The following is an 18,004-nucleotide window of genomic DNA, read 5'->3' as shown; positions in this document are numbered from 1 at the left end:
GTAATTTGAAGATATATATATATATATATAAAAGTACAAATTTACTAAGAAAATGAGTTAGGCTAGTGGCAATTGAGTCGCTCATTTTTAAGTTAGATCTCAGGTTCGAACTCTCTCAACGCAAGAGAAGAAAATCTTGTATTTTTACAATCAATTATGTTAAATTATCATTTTCCCTTCGGGTTAAGAAGAAAAAGAAGAGAGTCACAGACAAGAGGAATCACGAAGTTTCTGATTCATTTTTTTGGGGGGCGGGGGGTGTGTTCCTAGCTGACCGAGAGAGATTGAGGCAGAGAGAGCACGCACGAGTCTCACCCCTGATCTCTAGTCTTCCTCTGTCGTTCTTCTTGTCTAGCGCCGGCGACAGAGAAAGGTCTCCTTCTTCCTCCGTTCTTCTGTGTCGCCGGCTATGGAAGTATTAAGATTCATTCTTGCTCCCCCTGTTTTACATAAACAGAACGCTCATCATTTGCGGGTCATTGTAAGCTCATCCGATCAGCATTCTTCTCCATCGCCAGCTATGGGTTCTTCGCTTTTGGGCTTGTGGCAGTCATTCTTTGCTGCAGAAGGTTTTGATTTTCTGATCTTTTCTTCCCCTGTTCACATTACTCGATTTTCTCCTCCTCTTGACCGAATTGATCTGGTGCGGGATCTGTGAGTTTTGGTCCTTTTTATCATTCTTCCCCCACTCTATTGGTGAGTCATAGTCATTTTTCCTTTTCCTCCTTCGTGCAGCAGCGTTTTTTTTTCCCTCCTCCTGGTTATGGTCACTGATTTTTGGGATGAAGAAGCTTCATGTTCTGCTCATCGTTCTCAACTGACTTGGTGAGCTAAATTTCATTTTCTCCTACTTTTTGGCTGTGCGTGAATGTTGCTGAATGTTGTTTGAAGATGGATTTTATTTCCCTTGTTTCAACAGTTATGTGAATAGAAGGAGAGGATGGGGAATTTTAAATTTGCAAATGATATCTATTCTGGACATGAGTTCATTATTTGTTAGGAATGAAGATTTGTAAAATTTGATAAACTGAAATTTGCACCGGGAAGCTATTGGAATGGGATTTGTAAAGAAAATAATTGGAATTATAGTTTAAGGATTAGTGCTTACAAAATATTAATGAAATGCCTCTTAGGACAATCTAGCATATAAGACAAGATATATAGGTTTATATATTGATGTTAATTGGATAATTTTTATAACATAATTTTCTTTATAGAAGTTGGGAAGTTTGATTGGTTCTAATAAGAATGTAAGATAACTTGGAAAAGGAATTGAAGAGGAAATGACTTGTTTTCTGGCTTAGGTATTTGTGCAAGATAAAAAATGTTTTAATAGAATATTTGAAAAGGGGAGATTTTGGATTTAAGGTGAGAAGTTTTGATCATTCACTCTCTCGTTTCTGTGCATATATGACTAAATTAAATTGTGAATTGTTCTCATTTCTCTGCTGTGCACGAGTAATATGATGTTGGGAAAATTGAATTTTTCTGTAATTAATTTGATTTTTTATTGGATTAAATTGGAGGGAAGTGGGGGTTTAGTTAGAAAATCATGCATGAAATGTTTGGTAAAATGCCCATTGATAAAGTTTATCTGATTTTGTATCTATAATGGTCATGGTTTCTCAAGGAGGATGATTTGGCTTGTACATTTTTATTGTATGTCTCAATTAGGTTTTATCAAGGGGTGCATTTAAAAAGCTATCAAAATCTTATTTGAATTTCAAATTATTGAGAGTTAAATGGTTGAAGATTTATAAAGTATATTATCATTTTAAAAGTCATAATTGTATGCTTGGAAATGGTTGGGCAAGATAATTAAAGGATATAAGTTTTACTGAGTGGGTTCTCTTAAAAAGAGACTTATTCAAAAGCAAAGTTTATTAAAATTTTATTATATATTATAGGGTGATTGTACGAAGAGTAGCCTGATTAAAGTTGGAAGTGAGTTTTAAGCTTTGAATGGTTACATGTAAATATATAGTGTCTCAACTGATTTAGCAATGAAATTCTATTTCAAAATTTTATTATTATTATATTATTATTATTATTTATTATATTATTATTATTTATCATGTAATTACAATATATACGTATATATACTTTGTTAATTAAATTATTTTTATCTTGAAAATTTTAAAGACGTTGAATGATATTGGAATTATCGCTTGTGTATATGTTTTTCCTTACGAATGATACTTTCAAAATTAATGAGACTATTTTTATCAACTTTAATAACTTTTGGATTAGTCAATAAATGCTAAACATAGACAGTAGTGATGAGATTTTATTTTATTTTTGTAAGTTTTTAATGCTCAAAGCTATTCATGCGAGTTTGACTTTAAAAATAAAAATTATTTTTATATTGATGATTTTCTCGTATGTTCGAAAATAAATTTGAAGGGAATTTTATTCAGAACACTGGTTGTTAATGGCAGTTCCATTAGTCCTTGGCATGCCATCGTCAATGACTAGCTAATTTGATTTCATAAATTTCGTTCTCAGTTTGTTATTCGCTGGACCTCGTACTCACGTTTATTTCGTGGCTTTGAGCTGTGTTGGTTAGCTTTATCTTCATGGACTGTGTGTCCACATTGTTTCATGTTTTATGGTGTAAGCCGCGTTTAATTATTTCTCCTCGTGAATTGTGTATCCACATTTATAAATTATTCTAGTAAATCCCCAAAAAGTATACATTTTTATGATGATCTCATACTTTAATGATTTTTAATTAGTAAAATGATATTATTTTTATTATCTAATCTATTTGACTTGTCACAATTGAATGTTACATATGCTTTTTATTGATGATCTAAAGTTTCATAATTTGAATTTGCATAAAAATTTTATTCTAAGTTTACTGGTTTTATTAAACGGCACCACTTTCTCTTTAATTTGCATAAACGTTGTAAATTATTCTTTTAATCTAAAATATTTTATAGTTGGAATGTTATTCACTGAAAATATTATTCATCTCAGATATGTTAGCTAATGTTGTGCCTTTCGCTAGTCTCGAGGGCTATAATATTCAGTTGAAATGAAAAGCTGGAATCAAATTTCTTTAATGTAAATTTAAATCCATGTATTATGATTAGTAAATTTTTTATGTCAGGTGCTCTACATAGGCTATCTTTTATTTATATGGTTTGTATTGAAGATGCTCAATTGATTATCAATGTTTTCATGGTTTAGAACTTAGAGTTTTCTTAAATAAAGGCTTTTGGGATATGGGCATTATCCTTGTATTCTGTGCTGAGCTTGTCCATTTTCGGGTGTGACAAAGGTTTTACCCGTGAGTCCTTCCTTCCCCATTTCGGCCTTGAATCTCATGATTCCTTTCTTTCTGTGCTCCTTGTTTCTGCGTCTTCTCTGGGTGTTGTTTTGTTTATGTGTTATTTTGGCTGAGAAGTTACAAAGCATTAGAACTGGGGGGCTGTTGCTGTGAGATCGTGCTAGTGATGTTGAATTAGTCTTCTTCCATTTGGTGTGTGGTGTGACAGTGCTCAACTTATCTTTCCCCTGTTCAGCCATAAAACTCCAACGTGTTCTCTTGTTCTTGGTCATGGCATTGGTAAGGTGAGGGATCTTCACGTTTCAGTTTTCTCTTAGTTTGCAGTGTATGTGATTGGTTATTGAAGCTGCAAAATTTATGCCCCCTGTTGCTATTGCTGCCGTGCTGTTGTAGGAGGGAGAAGACTCATATTTGAGATAGAAATCTATTTTAAAGCTTGAAAAAAAAACACACACACACATACACACACACAAGTACATATATGGGTTATAACTTTGGAGCTAAACAGAGTAGCATAGCTAAAGATATATGAAGAAAATTAGTGATATGGATGATAATGCATGGACTAACTTTAAATCATAAATTTTGTTTTGAATTTTAGATGATAATGGATAATTTGAAATTGTGTTAAAGATTGAAAATCTATTAAAACTTCATTTATTATATCTGCCACGCCCAGCAATATAGGAGTGACTGGCATGGGATATGCATCTAAGCACACATCCCTTAAGCCTAATTCAAGAAATGTTTTATTTTAAAAATAATTTTTTTAAATAAAACCTTAATATTTTAGTAAAAATTCTGACAAATCTCCCCTGAGAATGGAATCTTCCCAAAAATTCTATAACGCAATAATTTTATATAAAATATAATATCAATCAGGAGCTTAGCTCATTCTAACTAGTAGATAACATATATCAAATTAGAAACCTAGCTATAGGCTACGTGGAGCAACTAACCTTACTTTCAAAACAAAATACATGAGTTCAAATATTGACATTTAAAAGGAAGTAATACTAGGCAAAACTCTGCCTAAAACAGATGTATGCCCCTCAGAGGTAAGCAATAGGATCATCGTCAATTAATAAATCTGAGACCAAAATAATTTTCAGTGAATGACGTCCCAATAATAAATAATGAAATATGAATAAAAGAAAAGTTAAAAAACAATAATGTAAGTTAAAAAGACAACGATCTCCATAAAGATTCAAATAAATGCGGACTAAAAGGATTTTATATAACTTTAAATGAAATCTTGAACCATTAAATTTTCATATCAAATATTGTCATAACTTAATTTCAAGGAAGCAAATAAAAAAATAAGTAATTAAAAAATATTGCTAATTAAAACCAACGGGATATGAAATCATTAAATAATCAAATTCATATTTATAAGGACTTATCAGAATAATTAACAAACGGGACACACAGTCCACGAGGGCAAATAACCAAACGTGGCTTATGCCACAAAAACAAACGTGGACACACAATCCACAAAGGTAAGTAATCAAACGCAGCCAAAGCCATGAAACAAATGTGGACACACAGTCCACGAGGGTAATACAAAGCTAGAACCACAAAACAAACGTGAGTACTATGCTCACGAATAACCATCCTTCCATTTTACGTGCGTTGGTCATTACACAGGGCTAGCACCTCTCATAAACACCCTGCTAGTTAGGTGTACCATTGCGTGCCAAGGGCTAACGGAACTACCGTTAGAAACCAGTGTTTTTGTATAAAGTTTCTTTTTTAAAATCATTTTCAAACATGCGAGAAAATCATCACTTTCAAGATACAGTTCTCATTCTCAAAATCAAACTCGCATGATACTTCAAGCATTAAAACTTTTTAGAATCAAATTTCATATCCAATGCTCAGCTTGCAATTATTGAATAATCAAAAATTGCCAAACTAATGAAAAGAAATTTTATTAAGTCTGAAAGGGATCTCATAAGGGGTAAAACATTCATATGCTATGATAAATCATTTTTCACCACCATCTTAAAACTTAAAAATGAAGAAATTAATTAATAAAGTATTTATTAATCAACATAATTATTATTAAAATAATCAAAGTAACAAAATAAATTTTAATAAGAAAAATTACTTGATAAATTAGTTGGGATGCTATTCACTTACCTGTCATTTTCAGAGAGTTCAAATTTCTCCTCTCAACTTTAATCAAATTTCTCTCTCTTCCACTCCCTATAAATCATATTAAGATTTTATTCAATGCTCAACGATCACAATAATTCCTTTTCCAACCTACTCACCACCATATTAAACTATAATACATAAGAAACTTAAAAAAAAAACGTCACTAGCACTTAGTCAAGGAACCAAACATACATCATTTTCAATCTGCTCATAAAAATACTAGCATTTGATATTTCATCAACAATTATCCATCTCCAACAACTCAAAAATCACATTATTAATTTCATAGGCAAATATTCTTTTCTAATCTCTTCATAACAACTCTAGTATTAAAATATTTTCTTAACAAACTATCGATCTCCAAGATTCTATAGTCATACATATTTTTAATTTCATAATCAAATATCCTTTGCAACATCCAAATAAAATTCATACTTCCCGCAAGAATTAATGAAACGCCATGAATATTCAAAAATCAACTTTAATTTCTTCTAACAATTACTTCAACAACCATCCTATAGTCATCATTTCTCAAGTTACATATCTCATGTTTTTTTTTTACTTAATCCTAACCAAATCTTCACTATCAACCAATTGAAACAAAATAAATTTAACTCAAAAGTTGACCCATATGTATGTCATTGTCAAGCTAGAAGATAATTTCCATCTTAACTTTGAATTTCCTCCTCTCTACCACAGTATGGCAGCAATAAGACACACAAACACAAAAATTTGTAACCTCACGCACAACAACAACAAAGCACACTCAAACTCACAGCAGAACCAACAATGAAAAAGTTTGAATCTCCTCACCTCAACTCAGCAAAAACAGACAGAGAAAAAGAGCATCATGGGCAGACCCTGTGCAGCTAAACTGAGAAAAGGAAAGGAAAGAAAATTTGCAGCATTGTAATGACCTAAAGTTTTATGTAAATAATAAAATTTAAATTTATTTAAGGTATTCAAGCATATGGTAATGATCCAAAATTTGATTAAAATTGAAAATGATGGTAATTTATTTTAATGATATTTTATATATATTTTAGGGATGGTTTTACTGAAAACAAGTGTTGGTCTGTGGAATTTTAAGTCAATCTATCACCTGATGGGTCTTAAGTTCGAATCCTGCTGTCATAAGAGGGGAATTTTTTTTTGTTTTAACCTCCTTAAATTACAGTTATGCCCTCCATGTTGTCAGATTTTTCCTCTCTCCTTTCCTTTTTTTGATCCATCGAACTTGCTAGAGGCAGAGAGAGAAGTTCTGGCATCTGACCAAAAATGCCTCTGCCATTTCCGTCCATCTTCCTTCTTCCTTCACTGATCTCAATGTTGCCGGCACCATGGGTGTTTGGAGAGCTGTGTTTGCCATTGCTCTATCAAGGTCAATATTTCTTGCCTTCCTTTGCTTTTCATCTTTGAAGTCTCTTCTTCCTTTTCGTCTGTGTATTTGCGTAGATGCGTTAGGATTGATTTCTTCCTATTCCCTGTTTCATCAGCGTCGGTCTACTTGATTCTTGCCTGTGAACACCGTCGATCACTTCTCCCCTGTTTTGGCGTTGATGTCTGCTCGTGTGACTGGGGAAAAAAAATTTGACCTTCTCCCTTTTCAGGTGTCATAGGCTCTATTAGTGAGTGAACCTCACCTCTTTCTTCCAATCTCTTGCCTGGTTTTGTTTGTGTGTGATTGGGTTGAATTGATGAAATTTGGAATATATGTATCCTATTTAAAAATGTTGATTATGTATGAAGATGGGGAATGATATTCCTTTCTGGGATTGATAATTTTTAAGATATGAATTTGGGAATAATAGGAAATCTATATAGATGTTTGGAAGAGTTTTGGGAAAGAGATTTAAAAGTAAAGGGTAGTTTGCATGTTTTAATTCTTAATGCACATAAGGTGCTTGGAAAAATGTTTGATAATGTTGAACAAGTTGTAATAGAAGTGGTCTACTTCTATAAGAAGCTTGATGTTATAGTTACATATTTGATGTTACACGGTATTTGTCAAATTGTTTGTAAGAATTGAAATGGGAGAAATCAAGCAGTCATTGTATTAGAGAACTAAGATTTGACTTTAGTTTGTTAAATTTTTACATTGAAATTTAAGATGGCAGCGATATTGGTTGTATATATATATTATTTGATGAAAATTATTGAGAAGAGATTTGAAGAGAAAGGAGCTTTGTAATATAAATGATCCTTAACACACATAAAAGTTGCCCAATTATGTAAAAGAGGAATTTGATTGGGATGGAGTAATGAGTATATTCACTATATAATGATTGGGATTTAGATTTAAGTTGTTCAATTTCTATGCTGTGAAAACTTAGAAGGGTTTAAGCTATTTATTTTCTTTTTCTTTTTCTTTTCCTTTAAAAAGTTTGTCGTATACTTTTGAATGGAAAAGTATCTGTTGTGTAGTTGAAATGCAACCTCAAATGATTTAAGTAGTTTGGGTTGATGCATATCTGTTGGCAATATATATAGAGTAGAGTTATTATTAAGAAGTTGTTTGTTCCTCTTATCTAAGCAATAATGTAGCTAAAAAGACTATTGAGATGTGATTAGATGGAACAAAACATTATTTTGGGAGCTTACCAGGTGAGTGGATAGAGTTCCAACTAATATTTCAATAAAATTTTTTACTGAAATATTACATTTTTATACAAATCCTTAAGCAACAATGTGATTATTGGATATTTTGTTTAATTAAAGTACTTTATTTTGTGAAGTTATATTTACCAGATTTGATAATTTTAGTTTATCAGTAAATACAAGTTTGGATTTTAATTATGGGATTTTCATTCTGAAAATTATTGAATTGGTACGAAAAATGATTCATGTGAGTTTGATATTGAAAATGAAAATTTTATTTAATAATGATCATATTCTCGCATGTTTGAAATTACTTTGAAAATAAATTTTAAGGGGACTTTATACGGAACATTGGTTGCTAATGGCAGTTCCGTTAGCCCTTGGCGCGCCATGGTACACCCACCTAGTAGGGTGTTTATAGGAGGTGCTAGCCCCGTGCGATGACATATAAGTGAAACGGAGGGATGGTTATTCATGCGCATTGTACTCACGTTTGTTTCTTGGCTTTAAGTCGCGTTTGGTTAGCATTATCCTCGTGGACTGTGTGTCCACGTTTGTTTCATAGCTTCGGTTGTGTTTGATTACTTACCCTTGTCCCACGTTTGTTTTCATGGCGTAAGCCGTGTTTGGTTATTTACCCTCATGGACTGTATGTCCACATTTGTGAATTGTTCTGATAAATCTCCAAAAATGTGAATTTGTAATTAATTGATGATTTCACACTCTAATGTTTTGTTTTTTCTTTCTTTCTTTCTAGCAAATGATATTATTTTTAATTATTTATTTATTTAATTATTTTGACATGTCAAGATCAAGTGTTAAGTTGCTTTATTGCTATAGATTTAAAGTTCCTTAATAGTGAAGTTATATAGAATTTTTATTCCATGCTTACAAATTTGAGTACTTTGAATTTCTTTCTCTTTAATTTATGTAACTATTATATTTTGTTCATTTTAATTGTGGAAAATTTTATGATTGGGATGTTATTTACTAGAAATTATTATTTTGGTCTCAGATATATTAGTTGATACTGCAACTTCCGCTGGTCCTTACGAGGATGTTGTATTCAATTGAAACAAAGAAAGGTAGATCAAATGAATTTTAATGTGCATTTAAATTTATGCATTATATTTTGTAACTTCTTATGTCAACTGCTTCACATAAGTTATAATTAGGGTCCTTATCCTTATTGTTTGTATTTTGTTATCTGCTGGTGGGAGCAGAGTTCCTTGTTACTGCTGTTGTTTTGTAAAATGATTTTTGATTTGTTTTTGGGGGAATTTATTGAGAGGAGAGGCTTTGTTGATTTTTTTTTAAAAGATCTAGAAATCTTTTATAAAAAATAAAAAATAATAATAGAGCGATAAATCCCAACCCTATGTCATTTGAATTAAAATATCAAATTAAAGTTTCTTTGATCGAGGTTTAACAGACTTATGTTTGTACATATATCCCATGCCGGTCATGTTTAAATTTTCAGGGCGTGGCAAGCACCAATAGGGAAACTTGAACATCTATCTCAGGAGAGCGAAAGAGAAGGAGATGAAGAATATCAACGGCCAAAAGGAGAAGAGAAACTCACGCTTAAGTAATAGACGAAGCTACGATACCTCGCCTCGGCAGTGATCGACGGTAATGCCAATCAGAATGGAAACGAAACAGAAACAGAGAAGAAGGACGCACAAAAGGAAGATCTAGATCCGTTCAGCACTCTGATGATAGCAACAAGATTCTGAGTGCGACAGAACACCCCCAGCTGCGTTTTATGGTGACTCAAAGCTATGAAGAGAAGAAAAATTTTGTGCTTCGCATCTTGTGCATCAAGGGCCAAAATCACTACTCACGCAAGCCAATGATGTCTGGAAAATGGTGAAGGAAGAAAGGAAGGAGACGATGACGGTTCCAGAGCTTCCCCTTCTCTGTTTTTAGTGTGCTTTCTCCAAAAGAAAAGAATGAGGAGAGGAAAATATCAGATTAAGTGGGAGGGACATAATAGTAATTTTAACAGATTAATAGGGAAATAAAAATTCTCCTTTTGTCTCCAGATAGTTTGAACCTGAGACATCTTTGAAGTAAATCTAGCTTAGCTACCACTAAACCAATCCTCCTTCTCAGTAATTTTAATCCAAGATTAATATAACTACTATTAAAATGCAAACTTACATATATCTGCATTTTTAAATTTTACTTGAATTCTTGGGTTATTACATATCTGTATAGGGTGTGTGGAAGAAGAGAATTCTTGTAGAAATTGAAGACAAAATATTTTGAAAATTTGAAGTTTTGACATGTAAGTGAATAGCATCTCTTTAATTTATTTTTTTATTTTCAATTGATTTTTATTGAAATATTTTACTTTTATGAATTACGTTAGTTTTGAAAATTACAGAATATTGATGATGGATAATTAGATGATGATACATACATTTATTTCCTCAAGAAATATATTTCAAAAATTTATGAAATTATTTTATTTATTAAACTCTGAAAATTCTTGATTATTCAATTAATGTAAGCTTGTACATTATTTATGAAATATTATTTTCAACAAGTACTAAATTGAAATTTGAAATGATTCATGTGAGTTAGGTATTGAAAATGTAAATTTTATTTCAGAAGTGATTATTTTTCTCACATGTTTGAAGCGTGATTTTTAAGAGGACTCTAAATAGAAAACTACTGCTAACGGCAGTTCCGTTGGCCCATGGCACGTTGTGGTTAAAAACTAGCTAGTTTGTCTCGTGGGCTTTGTTTTCATGCTTATTATTTATGGGCTTTGTACTCACATTTGATTTCGCAGCCATGAGTCACTTTTGATTACTTATCTTCATGGACTGTGTGTTCACATTTGTTTCGTGGCTTCGGTTGCATTTGGTTATTTATCCTCATTGACTGTGTGTCCATATTTATTTTCATGACATAAGTTGCATTTGGTTATTTATCTTTGTGGACTGTGTGTCTACATTTGTTGCTTGTTTTGTTGAATTATTAAAATTCTCAATGTTGACTAATATGTGTTTTCAAAATTTTCATGATTTTGGTTAGCAGTTATATCACTTTAATTTATGTGTGAATAAATTATTTTTTCAAGCACGATAAAATAAATTGCTTTCAATTTACTCTTATTTTATAGTTATGATTATGATTTACAGACTTATAAGTTTACTATGTTAAATTATCATCTTTTCAATTAGTTTACACTATTATTTGAGCTTATTTTAATTCTTTTAAATTTTATTTTGGGAATGCTATTTACTGAAAAAATTTATTTTGGTCTCAAATTTATTAGGTGACGCTGATCCCACCATCAACCTTTGAAGGACAATACAGTTATATTGGGTGGAAATTTTGTTTGATACTGTTACTTTTTTATATAAATATTTAAGTTTTATGTATCTTGATTTAGAAGAAAGATTAGTTGCTCCACATAAATTATTGTTAGGACTTTATTGTGATTTATATATTATTTGTTAGCTGGAAGGAGCTGAATGGTATTGTATTTTGTGAAAATTTTTGTATTGTAGAATTTTCAAGAGATTTTATTTACAGGGAAGGTTTGTTATGAAAATTAGTATTAAAAATGTTTAAAATTTTCATATAATCTGATTATTTATTTTTATAACGGAATGAATTATTTTTATTTTGAGGCTTATGAGAATATGTGAAATGGTTCACATCCGTGTCGGTCACCTTCTATTTTAAGGTATGACATTTAGAGTTGATAAAAAAATTTTAGATGGTGAAAATATTTGAATGTGATTCTTTTTCTCCCTTTCAAGTTTCAACACACTTTATTTTTTGTTCCAGCCAGTGTCTTCTCCAGGATCAGCTTCCTTTATTCGATAACCACATTAACGACTCTCTTTTTTCTCTCTGTAAGTTTCTAAGAAACGAATCCGATTGAAACACATGTTTCGCTTTGTTTCCTGCAGCCATGCGCTCCTGCGTCTTTTTCTCGGATCTCATTTTCATTTCTTCTTATTCCTCAGCTTTAAAACTCTCTTGTTCTTGAGTTGTTTTCATCTCTTTCAAGTTTATTTCTTCTCTAGCTACTCTTCCCATTGCACATCTTGTTTTGCACTATTTGCTGCTGATCCTTTAGCATCTTCTCATTGGTTCAACACCATTGTTCAATTTTGATCAAGGAGATAGCTACAATGAGAAATTCAGACCAGGTGGAAATTCCTATGAAAGCGAATGATTCCATAAACTGGAAGGCGGCTTGCTACGAAAAGCTGCTAGAACTGTGGAAGAAGCAGTTTAGTTCATCAGTTAATCAAATTCAATTTGGCGTTATTAACGATAGCATGAGTTATGAGTTGTACAACGCTGTTGTTAATAAGCATGAAGATGTAAATAAGTGTCACGCCTCAAGAAATAGAGGGTGACCGGCACAAGATGTGAACGACTACACATCTCTTAAGCCTTAGATCAATTATTCTTTCTATGACTCAGACCTAATTATGTTTTTAGTTTGAATTAGAACATGCATAAATATTTTTGGCATTAAAAAGTTTTAATATTTTTGTAAAAATTTCAGCAAAACCTTCTTTTTAAACAAGATCTCCCGAAAACTCTACACTCAATATTTTATACCAAATATCATATTAATCAAAAATTCAACTCCTTCCAGCCACCAAGCAAAAATATATGACAAAATAAAGTTTCTAGCTATAAACTATGTGGAGCACCTAAATTAAGCTTATAAAATAAAATTTCATAATTTAAAACATTACATCAAAAGAATACTTAATGCTTAACTCGTCCACCTTTATTCAGTAATAGACTTCTCAATATTTGGCAGATGGTTCAGTGTCAGCTACACTATCTGAGATCAAAAATATTTTCCAGCGAATAACATCCCAATAATAAATAAATAAATAACTAAACATGAATAAAAGAAAAATTAAAAACATAATGATCTTAATGAAGATTTAAATAATTTCAGAATAAAAGGATTCTATGTAACTTTAAATAAAATCATAATTCATTAAAGTATCTTATCAAATGTCATTATCATTTAACTTTAATAAAGCAAATAATTGCAATAAATAATTGTAAACATGTCCTTAATCAAAACTAATGAAAATAGATCCATAAAAATTTAAAAACTCATAAATATAAAGACTTATCAGAATAAGTAACAAAACGCGGCTTATACCACAAAAACAAACGTGGACACACAGTCCACAAGCGTGAGTAACCAGACGCAACCGAAGCCACGAAACAGACGTGGACACATAGTCTACCAGAGTAACTAACCAGACGTGGTCAAAATCACGAAACAGACGTAGGTACAAAACCCACGAATAACAGACGTGAGATCAAGCTCACGAAATCTAAACTAGCTAGTAATTGACCATGGTGCGCCAAGGGCTAATGAAACTGCCGTTAGCAACTAGCATTCTGTATACAGTCCCCTTTTAATTTCACTTTCAGACATGTGAGAAAATCATCACTTTCAAGATACCATTTCTCTTTTTGAAAATCTAAGTCGCATGAATCATATAAAAGCACCAATATTTCTAAATATAAAAATTCGCAATTAATATTTCATAAACTGTTCACAAATTTTATAATTGGCTTTATCGAATAAAGCACTACTAGAGTTTAAGAAAACATTTTCATCAACATAAAAAGTATAAGTCATGATTTCAAGAAGCAGAACAATTTAACAAAAGTAGCTAAAGCAAGATAAATTTATAAATATCCATACATTATTAAAACAATTTGTTGATAAGAAAAATTTTTAATATATTAATTGGAACGTTATCTACTTACCTGTGGTGTTCCCAAATTTTCAAAGATTTTTCTCCCTTTTAGTTCCTATCAAAATCTTCTTCTTCCAAACCTCCTATAAGAATGTAAGATAATGCAATTTAATTAAATTCCTATAATTATAAAGATTTCTTTCCAGTTCTGATTCGACTCTAAGATTAAATCACAAGACAACACTACACTTTATAAATTAATAAACATAAAACTTTCAAAAATTCACTTAATCTCTCAATAACATAAATAAATTTCTTCACAATATTTGATTTAAATTCACAAATGAGTAATACCTAAGACAATTCATGTCTCTTACGAGATCCAATAAAATTATAGAAAAATACCCACTCAAATATGTCCTTTTACATGTCCAAGTTAAATTCACAAGATCATAGCATCCTAATCGATTATGTCTTCCAAGGAATTTAATAAAATTTCTTTTCTTCTTCTTGTTTTTTTTAGGAAATGCACATCAAACAACTCCCTCTCGCAAGTATTTTAACAAAGGTCTTATAGGCACTAACCTCCAAATTTCATGTTCAATTTTTTTTTAGTCAATTCAAACAAAATTAATTTAACTCCAAGCTCTAAACCTATGTAAGCATGCGCGCATGCGTAGATATCATTACTAAACTTTAAGATAAATTCCCAACTCAAATTTGAATCTTCTCCTACATTTATCAGTACGAGCAGCAGCAAAACGAGCATAAAATTTTCTATAATTTCAGTCATCAACTTACTCTCTCTCGTACAGGCTATTAAGAAGTAATGCTCAATAATTCTCACCTTAATCACTAATAACTGCAGAGGATGAAGAGAACAAGAGGCGCTGCCATCCGAAGAAAGAGAGAAGACAAATTTACAACTGACCAAGGAAGAGGGAATCATAAATTATTGTCATTCCTAACATGTATAGTGATTCAGCACAAGAAAAATGAGAGAAATATGAAGTTCTTCACCTTAAATCCACGACAGAAAGAAAGGAGAGAGGAGATGGTTTAGATGGCTGCACAGGGGAGAGGGAAAACCGAACGCAGCTTGCAAAAGAGAAAACAAATTAAATCAACAACTGTGGATCAAGCTCGCGATGGCAGAACCAGCAGCTCTGAGCTTTGCACAGCTGCGACAAGGCTCCCCTTCTGCCAGCGACCACCAGGAATGGGAGGGAAGAGACGAAGTGCAGGGGAGAGATGAAGAAATGGATGAATCAGCTCTTCTCTCCATTCACAGATCTCAAACCAGCCAAGATGAAGCAGGGAGAAGGATTAAAAACTCCCCCCAGACCAGAACTGACATCGCTCCATTCCACAACCGATAAAAACACGGACGGAGGAAGCAGAACAGCAAATAGGAAAGGTGACTCTGCAACAGCACCAAGCACTCTCCAACCACCGACTAATAGTCTCCACTTACTCCGGCGACCACTGAAAATGGGAGAGGTGAGATGGAGGGGCAGAGGAAAAATAGAGGAAAGGCTGAAATCTGGAAAAATCGAATAAGAGGAGGAAATATATTCAGATTTGAAGAAGGTCCGTTCAGTAATTTCACAAAGTAGAGAGAAAAAAAATCGAATAAGAGGAGAAAATATATTCAGATTTGAAGAAGGGCCGTTCAGTAATTTCACAAAGTAGAGAGAAAAAAAATCTCCCTTTGGACTTCATCAAATTCGAACTTGAGACCTAGACCTATTGAGGGTATATTTGCGTAGCTACCACTATACCAACTCCACTTCTTGTCACACTTGTCCCATGAATTAATATAATTACCATTAAAACACAATATTACATAATAATTAATTTTTATTTTATATATATTTTCATTTTTTAATTAATGGGTTATTACAATAAGTTTCTTGATGTCTTGGAGAAAGTATGCAGAGAAAAACAACTTGATTGTTCCACCATAATATATCAAGCCACTCCTTCGGGTGATTGGTTGCTTCATGTTGCAGCTGAATATGGAAGAACAAGGATTGCAGAGCTGCTTGTTGATAATAATATTTTACTGATTGTGACAAACAAAAGGAAGGACACTGCACTTCATGTTGCCGCAAGAGCTAAGAATATTGGAGTGATGAAGGCCATGCTGTCAAAATTTGACGATGCTAGCAGTAAGGATAACTTTATAATGTTACCCAACAAGGTTGGGAATATAGCTTTTCACGAAGCTATTATGAGCAAATATCGTGAGGGGTTTGATTTCCTTTTAAGTGAGCAAAGCAAAAGTACTTTGTCCTTCTATTGGGACACTCAGCCAGCAGATTCACCAATGTATGTGGCAGTCCAAAGTGGGGACGTTGAAATTCTTCGTCGTCTCTTGCAGATTCCATTTCCATCGGACCGGGTCATTTATAAGAACCATGGAAACTCTCCACTTCATGCCGCCATATCAGAACGCAATATTGGTATGTGTGATGCCAAATTAATGGATCAGTGATCTGCTTTTTTGTTTGGTGCACTTTTATTTATACATTAAACATGTCTGCTTTTATTTATATGTAGCTGTTTTGAAGGAGATAGTAGACAAAAAAGAAGAGCTGATGTTCCTCAGACATGAAAATGAAAACACGCCCCTTCATTATGCAGCATATACTGGTTACGTGGAAGGTGTTCGTGAACTTTTAAACAAATCCCCACTTGTTGCCTTTCAACAAAATGCAATTGCAAGTAATCTTCCGATTCACGTTGCTTGCTGTGCGGGCCATGTTCAGGTGGTTGAAGAATTTCTATGCGTACAAGGGCCTTGTACTAGTTTTTGGCTCAATAACGAAGGTCAAAACATTCTTCACATTGCAGCAATGAGAGGACGAAACAAAATGGTAAAATACCTATTGAAGCACCCGAAGATTGACTCCAAAACTGTAAATGAAAAGGACCTAAATGGAAACACCCCACTACATCTGGCATCAAGAGAGTTGTATCTTTGGACTCTACTACATCTATCACGAGACAAAAGAATAAATGTGAACCTTGTAAATGATCAAGGTTTAACAGCTAGAGATATTGTCCAATGGCAGAGTAAAGTTTCAATGACTCGTTGAGGGGTATGATGCATTAGCATCTATTGTTCGCTTAATATCTTTTTTTCCCCAACAGTTTGTTATTAGGGATAAAAAAAGAAGTCCATATCTAACAAATAAAAGATCGGTTAAGAATATATAAAGTTTATGGTATGACTAACTAAATAACTTAAGCTAGCTATTTTAATAAATTAGACTACCCTCAAGCATAATTAATAAAAACAAATTTAACAGTTGTAAACATCTTCTTGTTTGATTTGATCACCATGCAGTTTGGAGCATATATGATTTTAAGAACTGCTGGTGGTGCCTCGCCCAATGAAAATAAGCCGAGAGAATCACAACCTGTAGAGAATAAAGAATGGAATGTACATGATGGGGCCAACCCACTCATAATTGTGGCCGTACTGGTAGCCACAGTGACATTTGCAGCTGGTTTCACAGTACCAGGTGGGGTATACAGTTCGGATGACCCAATTCTTAAAGAAAGAGGCATGGCAGTGTTGACCGATCAAACCCTGTTCAAAATATTTATGGCTTTCAACACGATTTCTATGTATTGCTCCACTATTGGTTCTGTTATTCTTCTTTGGATGCATATGGGTGATCGTCGTTTTTCAATACGAGCTTATCATATCTCTAGAGTTTTTGTCCAGTGGGCTCTTATAACTATGCCAGTGGCATTCATGGCTGCCATACGTTGGGTTGTCAGCAATAACAGCTTGATTGCAGATCTTACAAGTGTCATTGCATTCATCTTCATTTTCCTTAGCATATGTCTCGGCGTTTTAGGATATTTTCCTATGGGATCACCTTCCAATTTACGTCAAGTTGGACAACTTCTTCTTTGGACTGGTATCATTTTATTTTATGGGAGTAATGATATTGGATTGTGGAATTCATCAAAGCGATGACGAAGGTATAGACAACACAGTGACCAACGCCACCCAGAGAACACTAGCAAGTAAGTGCGATGAGAGTTGAGCTCACAATTAAACAATCGTCCAATTATTATGGACAATAGAAAACTAACAGTTGAAGTTAATAAGAATTGATTGATAGTATATTTATTATTATTTGAGTGTATATATAAGTTATAATAGATCGAATACTACTTATTTTATTATTGTAAATTGCAGAAGATGATACAACGTGGGTGCATG

General features: G+C 32.7%; 1 protein-coding gene and 2 long non-coding RNA genes across 3 annotated transcripts; 2 read left to right on the top strand and 1 right to left on the bottom strand.

The window, feature by feature from the left end:
- The first annotated feature begins 6,707 nt into the window (after positions 1 to 6,707).
- Positions 6,708 to 10,174, top strand: LOC129287675 (uncharacterized). Its single transcript, XR_008587770.1, has 4 exons — positions 6,708 to 6,833; positions 6,949 to 7,080; positions 9,066 to 9,135; positions 9,531 to 10,174. It is a non-coding gene; the product is annotated as an uncharacterized LOC129287675 (long non-coding RNA).
- A 1,648-nt stretch (positions 10,175 to 11,822) lies between these two features.
- LOC129287577 (uncharacterized) lies at positions 11,823 to 15,260 on the bottom strand. The gene is made up of 4 exons (XR_008587737.1): positions 14,782 to 15,260; positions 14,609 to 14,687; positions 13,832 to 13,904; positions 11,823 to 12,294 (listed from the first exon to the last, which is right to left on the bottom strand). It is a non-coding gene; the product is annotated as an uncharacterized LOC129287577 (long non-coding RNA).
- Positions 15,261 to 15,652: 392 nt separating this feature from the next.
- LOC129289138 (protein ACCELERATED CELL DEATH 6-like) lies at positions 15,653 to 17,755 on the top strand. Its single transcript, XM_054925948.1, has 3 exons — positions 15,653 to 16,226; positions 16,324 to 16,640; positions 17,114 to 17,755. The coding sequence occupies exons 1-3, from the start codon at positions 15,653 to 15,655 to the stop codon at positions 17,753 to 17,755; spliced, it is 1,533 nt and encodes a 510-aa protein (XP_054781923.1).
- Positions 17,756 to 18,004: the final 249 nt, after the last annotated feature.

The sequence above is a fragment of the Prosopis cineraria genome, unplaced genomic scaffold (genome assembly GCF_029017545.1).
Source record: "Prosopis cineraria cultivar Desert tree isolate PC_DT_omini unplaced genomic scaffold, ASM2901754v1 PC12, whole genome shotgun sequence".
NCBI classification, from domain to species: domain Eukaryota; kingdom Viridiplantae; phylum Streptophyta; class Magnoliopsida; order Fabales; family Fabaceae; genus Prosopis; species Prosopis cineraria.
The sequence above is the reverse complement of the archived record's forward strand: the minus strand, read 5'-3'. Positions and strand labels throughout refer to the sequence as shown.